The sequence below is a fragment of the Parambassis ranga genome, chromosome 7 (assembly GCF_900634625.1).
Source record: "Parambassis ranga chromosome 7, fParRan2.1, whole genome shotgun sequence".
In the NCBI taxonomy this organism is placed as follows: Eukaryota; Metazoa; Chordata; class Actinopteri; family Ambassidae; genus Parambassis; species Parambassis ranga.
The window spans coordinates 20,226,306-20,236,890 of NC_041028.1; the positions used below are offsets into that span (position 1 = coordinate 20,226,306).

General features: G+C 42.2%; 1 protein-coding gene across 2 annotated transcripts; it reads left to right on the forward strand.

Moving 5' to 3' along the window:
• Positions 1-487: 487 nt before the first annotated feature.
• On the forward strand, positions 488-9,618 carry mthfr (methylenetetrahydrofolate reductase (NAD(P)H)). 2 transcript variants are annotated; one of them, XM_028411009.1, is made up of 12 exons: positions 488-660; positions 3,691-3,952; positions 4,144-4,382; positions 5,122-5,232; positions 5,313-5,506; positions 6,040-6,290; positions 6,976-7,110; positions 7,232-7,412; positions 7,988-8,170; positions 8,278-8,379; positions 8,464-8,583; positions 9,170-9,618. In XM_028411009.1, the coding sequence occupies exons 2-12, from the start codon at positions 3,705-3,707 to the stop codon at positions 9,395-9,397; spliced, it is 1,992 nt and encodes a 663-aa protein (XP_028266810.1). In that variant the 5' UTR covers positions 488-660; positions 3,691-3,704; the 3' UTR covers positions 9,398-9,618. The 2 variants fall into 2 exon arrangements, with proteins under 2 accessions (XP_028266810.1, XP_028266809.1); XM_028411008.1 differs by having other exon boundaries at positions 489-655.
• The last annotated feature ends 967 nt before the right edge of the window (positions 9,619-10,585 follow it).

The window sequence follows — 10,585 nt, forward strand, 5'->3', positions numbered from 1 at the left end:
TCAAATGTTTTAATTGTGAATGTTTTTTGTTGTTATTGTTGTTGTTTGTTTGTTTGTTCAACAATTACTTTACACACTCACACGAATCTTACAATGCTGGTGTTATGTCGAGTTTCGCATGCCTGCCGAAAATGCATCCCTCGTCGCGGGAACGCGCACACAGCTAAAGCGGAGACTTTCGGGTATTTTATGGGCGGACACTATTCACAATAAAACACAATAAATGATTGGAAGCCTGCCATTTACATTTTTATTACTAACCGAGATTTGCCATGTCTGGGGCTCCGTAGAATTACATTTATTACGCGTGGTGACAGTATTAATGCGATAATACTTTATTTATCCAATGTCACCAGAGGGGCTCAGTATTATTCGGATACTTTGATTGTCTGTATTTAAAGTCTCCGCTTTAGCAATGCGCGCGTTCCCGCGACAGGCATTTGCTGGAAGGCGTGCAAAACTCGGCGTAACCCCTGTTGCATCTGTTTCATATGTAGCCACCGAAGTGTTGAGCGTCAAGATGTGACTGCAGCGCTGACTTGTGGAGGCACACGGCGCCTGATTCCAGATCCTGCCTTTCCCACGCTGTAGCTACCCCTCTCTTGTGGGTGGGAGTGTGTGGGTCACCGGCAGCACAAAGAGCCAGCGAGTGGAGGTGAGGTAGAGTGTTTTCATTTTAGCATCCTAAACACAACGTGCTGTTTAGCTCCAGGCTCGGTATGCCAGAACGTAGCTCGAGTCAACGTTTGTGTATTTTATTGATTGTAGAAAAGGACTGACATTGCTCCTTACACGTGTAGCTAGCTTTGCTCAGCCGACACAGCTAACAGGCTAGTAGTACTTGCATGCATATGTGCTTGACTATAAAAGAGAAGCTTGTGTTACTTTGCACAAACTATATTAACAACATGTATTGTTAATGTACCAGTTGAGCGTCGACATAAATAAATGCGGTGCAGGAACACGTGGTATAGGTCTGCTCCCACTCAGGGCCGGTTCTAGCCTGTTATATAAGGAATGGGCTAAGTAACAGGTGGCCAACTTGGTTGGTGTTACGTGTCACTATACCATAGTAGATCCACGGAGCCCGGCCTGCTCACTCACTTTTGTTTATTTTGGTCAATCCATTTAGAAAAACCTGAACCTTGGACCAAACTTCATGAGTATACACCATGTAAACCAACATAACAAAGTAAAAACATTATGGAAAATAATTATATATATTTAATATTTTTTAGTTTATTTATCTAAAAACTGACTATCAAACGATCAGTCACCTGCTTTTTTTGGCAGAGATTGTGACATCCATGTTCAGTTTGTGATAAATTTGTCACAAGCTAATATCACCAAATTCCTCGTTCTTTCATGCAACTTGTTATGATGAAAGGGTGTTAGGACACCCGCAAGGTGAATAGACATCCCTTACATTGGCAATGGCATATTTCCGACAAGGAACACAGTAGCATGCGTCCTGCACAACAGTACTCCAGCCATGGCGTTCAGGACTGAATGAACGTGATATAGCACCAAATGCATGTTTTGGATAATGGCTGAGATGCTGTGTTGCCATTCAAGTCACAGACTTGACCGAGGGTTTTGCTGTACAGTAGTTGTCCAGATTTACTCCTCGTTAGTCTCCCCTCTGGACGGGTTGTCGGAACAAGCACGGCGGATACATCTCGTAGTTTCCACACTCTTTATTTCACACACACACACACTACATGAACTGTCAGCTGAACTAACTTCAGCTGAACTGTTACAAACTTTCAGAAACGTTTAGTTTCTGTTAGGTGAACTGTTAGAAATCAGAACTATTAGAACTCTTAGTAACTCTTAGTACTATTAGTTTGTAAACTGACACGGCGTGCGAGTCCTGACGGGCAATCAGTAATAATAAACAAACCATCGCTTCAAAGCAACAAGCGTTGCTATGGCTACACTACGAACACAATAGTTGCTGAAGACGAAAAGCGCCTGGCTCCAGCATGTAGAGATCACGTGATCACAACAATAAGTGTGTGTACGTGTGCGACTGTAGCAAGGAGAAGACATGTCGGCTGTGTGGCAGTATCTTTCCTTACAGTCGGACAAAGACATTGCAGCTACGTGCAAAACATGTCATGCTCACATTTCCCGAGGAGGCATAGAGACAAGGAAGTTTAATACGACCAACCTCATCGCACATTTGAAGCAGCACCACAAACAACAATATGAAGAGTTTCAGAAGATCACCGAGGCGAAAAAACAAATATCCTCTCCCTCCCTCAAACAACCAACGCTGGGCGAAACATTTCAAAAGCGTGACAAACTCCCGCAGGACAGCAAAAGGGCATTAGCTATAACAGAAAAGATCCCAATTTATTGTGCTCGATGACCAGCTAGAGAGGGATGCTCATTGTTGCTCTGTGGCCGGGCAGCCCGCTCCCATGCACCCCGTCCATGAATTCTAATAGGGCTACTATACTACAACTAATAATAACAATATTTCGTGCGCACGTTATACATAATTCGTGGCCACAATTTATTTCTTTTTGACCATGTCACAGAGGGGCTCCGTAGTTTTGGAAAACTTCATTTGTACAGTACAGACACTCTCTGATAGCAGGTTGTATGCAGAAGCACGTTTAGTCTCGTAGTGAATTGTGTCGAAGTTTCGAACCGGTGTTGTGCACCTTCGGAGCCCTCTGCGTAGCTGGAACCAACAACCAAGCCCTGCAGCACCGCGTGACGCACCACGATGCAGACAGAGGGAGTGATAATGTTCTGCTCGGAGAATCATGCAAACATTAAACAATAGGTTAAAAACAAAAACAAGAATTGTCTGTTGATTTTGTATGATTTACTCTGTTTGGCTGGCGGGCCAAAAATTAAAATATTAAGATAGAAGCCGCGGGCCATAGAAAATCCGACGGGCCGCAGTTGGCCATAGTTTGGACACCCCTGATTTAGTGTTTAGTGAATATCGGCTCAATATCGGTATCAGTCGATATTCATAGCTGCAATATCGGTATAATATCGGCAGTGAAAAAGTTGTATCGGGACAGCCCTACTTGTAAGGGAACATGAACACAAGCTGTGGCCTCTGATGTGCTCACATGAGGAGTAGCTGGGGCCTCACTCAAGCTAGCAGCAGTGTTGCTAACATCAGCAGCAGCCTTTGACTTGTTTAAAGCTTTAAAAAGTGATATATCACACTGGAGAAGACGCAGAATGACGTTGGGGAGAACTCAGAGTGGTGCTAAACAGAGACTCTGACAGGTGCAGTGGAGACCAAAGAGAGTAGTATACTTCCCCACAACTCAAAAACTTTTGACAGTAAACAGATGGAGCGGCCGTGTGAGACAGCAGAAAACCGCAACAACCAAACACTGACGTATTAGGTCAGGTCTCGTGTGATATCACGTGATGAGGGCTGCCCACCCAGTCATTGATAAGAAACGACGATGTTTATAAATGTCCCTACAAATAAACAGCTACACCAAAAGAAGCCAGTTGCTTCGATTTAACTCTTGGAGCAGTTTTTCAGCAGTTGAGGATTCTGTGTTTGTATTGGTACTGTTTCACTTACAGTACATCACAAGGGTCAGATATTGGTTCATATAGTTGTAATAATTGATCGTTGCTGTCAAAATGTAATTAAATATCTTTAGGTCATGACTGAATAGAGGACTGTGTTTTTTCTTCTTTTAGCATAATTTGCCTTGATGGTGAACCATTTTCAGCGAGGAGGCAGTAGCTGCCAATCATGCAAGAGCGACTCCAGCGGGGCCAGCAACAGCGGTGGGGAGAGCTCCAAGGAGAGCTCCCGATGTTCTACGCCGGTGCTGGATGCAGATCGGTCAGACAGGCTACGGGACAAAATGCGGAGGAGGACGGAGTCCGGAGACCACTGGTTCTCACTGGAGTTCTTTCCTCCCCGCACAGCCAGTGGAGCTGTCAACCTTATCTCGAGGCATGTGAGATCAAACTGGCATGTTTTATATGGAAAACCTCATGTCTAGAGTTTACAAAAGTAGGATATAGAATTGAATTATTGGCAAAGTTGTAAGGCTACTTGAAAAATAACTTAAGTCATAGTGCACAACTTAACCTCCAGTGAACAGCAGCTGGATCATTTCATTTGAGCTTTTTATTTTCCTGCAGATTCGACCGCATGGGCTCTGGAGGGCCCCTGTTCATTGACATTACCTGGCACCCAGCAGGAGACCCAGGATCAGACAAGGAAACATCATCAATGATGATTGCTAGCACAGCAATCAACTACTGCGGCTTAGAAACAGTCCTTCATCTGACCTGCTGCAACCAAACCAAAGACAAGATTATTGGTCACCTAGCCAAAGCAAAGCACCTGGGCCTCAAGAACATCATGGCACTAAGAGGAGGTAGGAGAGGTGTCTATTTTCTCAGATGGAAAGCTTGTGCACTCCTCTGTGATATAACCTGGATAAAATGTATAAAAATGAAAAGGCATTGTGTTTCCTGTTGGCTGGCAAAACAAACAGTTCACTGGCTTCTAAACAGTTCATTTCCAGCAGCCTGCTGTTTAAGGGCAGGCTTATTATTCTATTGCAGGTGTGTATGTTTGTAGGTTTTTTTCATGTTACATATTTATTTGTTGCATAATCAATCATGTTCAAAAGTTAGTAGCCCCACTTTTTGTGTAAAAACGTAACAAATAATGATATCATGTGACTGTTGGCAAATTCAAAAATAACAATAACATGGCAAAAACCATTCGTGCACAATACTGAGTACTCCCATGACTCAACAGTTTGCAGATCCACCTTTAGCAACAAAAACTTGAAGTTTAGTTTTCTGTATGACTTTATCAGTCTCTCGCATCATTGTGGAGGGATTCTGGTCCATTTTTCTGCACAGCATTGATTCAGTTCATTAAGGTTTTTGGACATTCCCAGCAGAGTATTACAGCTGGTTGAGGTCTGGACTTTGACTAGACCATTCCAAAACCTTGATTCTTTATGTTTCAGTCATTCTGATGTAGATTAGCTGCTGTGCTTTGGATCATTGTCCTGTTCTACGGCCCAGTTTGGACCAAGCTGTTTATGTTGATCATCATTAGGTATGCCTGGCAGCTGACATGATAGTCTGCTATCTTTACAGACCCAGTGGAAGCTGAGTGGGAGGAGGAGGAGGGAGGCTTCAACTATGCCGTCGACCTTGTTAAATGTATTCGATCAGATTTTGATGACTACTTTGACATCTGTGTTGCTGGTATGTGTTACACCATCCAGATCTGCAATTGAAAAGTGGGATTTTAAGTGATTTTAAAATCTGTATGCGTTTTTACCCAGGCTACCCCACAGGCCATCCTGAAGCACAGAGCTACGATAAGGATCTGAGGCATCTAAAAGAGAAGGTTGATGCTGGAGCAGACTTTGTCATTAGTCAGCTGTTTTTCAGGGCAGACACTTTCCTCAAGTTTCTGGATGACTGCAGGGAAATTGGTATCACGTGTCCCATCCTACCAGGAATCTTCCCAATTCAGGTAACTAACTGCTGCTACCAGCAATACTTATCTTTAACATAAAGTGTGTGAACAAAGGTAGGCGATCGAATAGTTATCACATCTCCATAGGACTCGTTGGACTTCGAACTTTCAGATGTTCTCTGAGTAACCATTGAACTTTCAGGTCTTCACGTGCTTACGCATATGACTCAACCATTTTGCTTCAGAGATTACCTGTTCATGTCTCCCATGGACAGGGCTGCCTGCTTACGATAGCAGCTTCATATCACTTTTCTTCTGCTAGTGTACTTTCTCAGTTGTTCTCAGAGTTCTCAGTTCGAAGAAGAACTGCAAATATCTGGACCACCTCCTTCAAATGATGATGCTTAATTACAAATTTAGAATTTTGTTACATAAAGATATCCAAAATAAAAACAAATATCTGTAAAATACTAGTAATATGATACCAGATCAGACCAGAAACTAGAACAAAAAACGTGTTTATTGTCTCCTCAAGGGTACATGTAGCCATCAAACAGACCATCAACAACACTGAACCGTTTTATTTTCAGGGATACCAGTCTCTGCGTCAGCTGGTCAAGCTGTCAAAGCTTGAGGTACCATTGGAGATCATGGAAGTCATCGAACCCATCAAAGACAATGATGCTGCTATCCGTAACTATGGGATCCATCAAGCCGTGGAGATGTGCCGCGTACTCCTGGACAGTGGCAAAGTGCCAGGGCTCCACTTCTACACGCTGAATCGAGAGGTTGCCACCATAGAGGTCCTCCGACAACTGGGCCTGTGGACAGAAGACCCCAGGTCAGTCCAACATACACAGTGGGGCTTTGAGCAAATAAAGGATGTGCTGTTCACATTTACTAGATATGAAGACATTTTTTATTATAGAAGCTGTACAGTACAGTATTAAATGTGGGAATTGAAACCATTGACTGTATGTAACTATGGGTGAAATGTCCATGGCGTCACTCTCCTCCGCGCAGGGGCGCCTCGTAGGATTGGCTGATGTTTTTAGCGTTTTATAGCTTCCACAGATGATTCATATTCTTCATTTTAAAGCAAAACTGCCGAACTAATCAGTTGCTATCGGATTGTAAAGAGAAGTTACACTAATTTAACAAAAAGTGCATCAGAATGAAATCTCCTACCTTTAACATCAAATTTTGTTCGACCTGTGGTACCCTAATGGATTCTGGTAAGGAAGCATAGTCAGAAGAAGAAAGGTTGCTACAATCATCTTAACAGTTAATAATCCCCCTTAGGACACTGAATGAGGTATGTTTATTCACTGCTGTATTCAAGTGTTTGTAGTTTTTGTAAATTCAACTGGTCTTGAATGTTCCATATGATTGGTTGCTCATAATAATATTACAGTGTTATCCAAGATCACCAGGATTTCTGATTAAGATCCTGGAATGGTTCACTTTGTTTTGGAGATCAGGCCTCTGCCCTATGCTTACCTGTCAGAGCTTGTTTTCTGTGCCAGGCGGCCACTTCCCTGGGCAGTGAGTGCCCATCCCAAACGGAAGGTGGAGGATGTTCGACCCATCTTCTGGGCTTCAAGGCCCAAGAGCTACATTTACAGAACTCAGGACTGGGATGAGTTCCCCAATGGTAGATGGTAGGCTCACTTGAACTTGATGTAACCCCCATATTTATTTCCTTGTCTACATTTCATTTAGTGAATAAATATGAAATTATCATTGACAATTTGCATTAATGAGTCCTGTTTTTGTCTTCAGGGGAAACTCCTCGTCTCCAGCTTTTGGCGAGTTAAATGATTACTACTTGTTCTATTTGAAGAGCAAATCACCCAAAGAAGCCCTGCTGCAGATGTGGAGTGAGGAGCTGGTAAATGAGGAGAGCGTCTTTGAGATTTTCACCTGCTACATCACAGGACAACCAAACCGTAGTGGACACAAGGTAGGTATTAAAGTGTTTGTTGAGATTTGATGGCTTGTTTTGTTCTGTCTTGAATATTCATTACCTGCAGATGACGGTCAGGTGTTGCCTCCCAATGTAGTCACCACCATGACGAGTTTCTAAAAAAAGCAGCTGGATAGATAGAAACTTAATAGATACAAAATAGAACCACCTATTCATTGTCTGTAATGTATTCTAATAAACCGGTGTAGAAGAAGAACTTATTAAGAAAACATGTTTTTTCAGTTTGTGCCTTTGGTGAAAGAGATCATCAGTACTTTGCATCACAGCAGTACAACTACAATAGTTTAGTCTAAATAGATAGATTTATAGTGCACTTTTGTGCAACTGTGAATTTTGTCATAGTTGTTTGAATACACAACAAAAAGTTCTGTGAAATTTGACGTGTGTCAGGGACCGAGCAGCCATCACAACGTGATTACTGTTCTTTGATGAACAGTAGTGACTCTGTATGAACTAGAAACTCAATTGTAACAAGTGAATTTCTTTTGTCTAAATGTTAAAGTACACTGATCAGCCAATAGACCCCTTTAACTACTTTTCTCTTCTGCTAGGTAATGTGTTTGCCTTGGAACGATGAGTCTTTGGCCCCAGAGACCAACCTGCTGAAGGATGAGCTGGAAAAGGTGAACAGGCGAGGAGTCCTCACCATCAACTCTCAGCCCAGCATAAACGGAAAAGCCTCCACAGACCCCATTGTAGGTTGGGGTCCCGCAGGAGGCTATGTCTTTCAGAAGGTAAACAGTGTGGGTGTTGTGCAAGCCATTGGAGTGAGTGCTTAGTGTGCTGTTTTTGATTGCCATGTTGATATGTTACTTTAAATCTCTTGTTGCACATCCACCAGGCCTATCTGGAGTTTTTCACCTCCAGTGAAAATGTGAACGCTCTCCTTAAAGTACTGAAGAAGTATGAGCCCCGTGTCAACTACCACATTGTTAATGTGCATGTAAGTTTCAACAGAGGGCACCTGTCATTCAACGTCTGTGTGAGTTTTTAATGATTCATGTAACAATGACTATTCTGTGTGCAGGGACATAACCTGACCAACGCCCCTGATTTCCAGCCTAATGCTGTGACATGGGGAATCTTCCCAGGCAGGGAGATCGTCCAACCTACTGTGGTGGATCCAGTCAGTTTTATGTACTGGAAGGTAAGGTGAAGCTGGTCTTGTGGGAGGCTAATGTATGAAAAGGTTATGTGGTTTCCTTACTCAGAAAGTAGTCAGAACACCCACCATGCGCTGTGATGATTACTTCTTAGTTAAACGCTATTAAAAATGGCCTGTCATGGGGAATTTAAAGTAAAACCCATTAATATCAGCAGAAAAACTAGGACTGTGCATGACATATATATTGTTTCACATATTGGATAGTGTAATAACAGTGTTTTTAACAAAACCGTATGTCAGGACATTTGTACTGTGTACAGCTCAGTCATGTGACGTATCATTGTCTGTGCACAGAATTGTGGATCAGAATAGCTGGAAAAACATGCTGGGTTTTACTACTGAAGACCAGATGTAGCAGGACATCCTGGTGCTTGAGATACAAATTCACATACTGACATACAGTACTATGTATTAGCTTATACTGATTCTCTCTTCAGGCGTACACATTAACAGTACAACTACAGATTATTGGAGCACAGTCCATGAATAAAGCTGTCTTCTACTGTAATAAAGAAATATGCAAGTTTGTTTGGCTGCCCTTACCCAGCCTGTCCCCATGTTTTCACAGGATGAAGCCTTTACCTTATGGATCGAGCAGTGGGCCAAACTCTATGAGGACGAGTCCCCTTCACGGATGATCATCAAATATATCTACGACAATTACTTCCTGGTCAATCTGGTAGACAATGACTTTCCCCTGGAGAACTGTCTGTGGCAGGTTATTGATGATATGTTCGAGCTGCGTGACGCACCTCCAGAGCCATTCAACGATACAACAGTTGCTGAAAATCCCTGAAACTGTTTTTAGAAACTCTATGGAACTGTTTTTTAGGCATTTTCTAAAAAGCTGCTTTTCAAAACACTAAGCTAATGTCAGTCACACTATTTTTAAAGTATATGTATGGATGTTTTTAAACAACTACATGAACAGGGAAAAATGAATCTACACAAATGCAGAGATTTCTGCTAAATATATTTTTAAACTTTCTGATGCCTTAATTAAAAACATAATCTGCAGCATTGTCAGCTCATTTTGCTCTAATATTGATGTGGAAATCTAAAAAAAAACAAACGACTATGAGCAGGACCTGGTTTGTAAGGAGAGGTAGGCAGGACAGAGAGGATGAAGATGAAGAGAGAGAGGGGGGAACAAACATGCAGCAAACATCATACATTACAGAGAACAAACATGACAGGTTAATGCTGTCAAGCTGAAAATATTGTGTTAATATTATAGTGGATGAATATATCATGTGTTAATAACAAAACAAAGTTGAACACTGCATTGGAAGTTGAGCATTGGTTTGGTCAGGGGCCAGACTGCAGGACAGCATGCAACACAAACACAGTTAATGACATAAATCACTAGTATCAGGCTGATGAGAAAGAAGAGGGAAGAGTCCTGATGCAGCTTGATGGTAGAGGACTTAATTTTCATCCAAAATCCACACACGAAGAAGTCAACAACTTCCATATCACACACTTTTTAACAAGATAAATACCAATTAAATTCTATCCCAGGAATGCTTTAAAAATATTGTATATAACATAATATATTTGAGGTGATCATGGGGAGACTTTAACCAGTGTAATTAACGGACTGTATTTCCCAAATACCACCAACATGTAGACATTCCCACCATTAATGAGAACACCTTCACGTATACACAAACATGAAGGGTCCACTTCAGACACTCAGACCACATCTCTGTTCCTGTATCCGGCCTACAGACAAAGACTCAAACAATCAAATCCAGTCACCGAACAGGTTCAGCTCTGGACACCTGAGACTGAGGGCACACTGCAGGACTGTTTTAAGCTGCAGCCACTCTGGAGGACTTGCTGATTATGTGACTTTGTATATTTATATAGCACTTTGTTCCCACCTCACTTGTAAGCAGGTTAAGTGTCTTCTTGTTCACGGACACATCGGCGTGCAGGCAGGATTAAACCACCCACCTTGTCATTAGGTAGGGGATCCGCA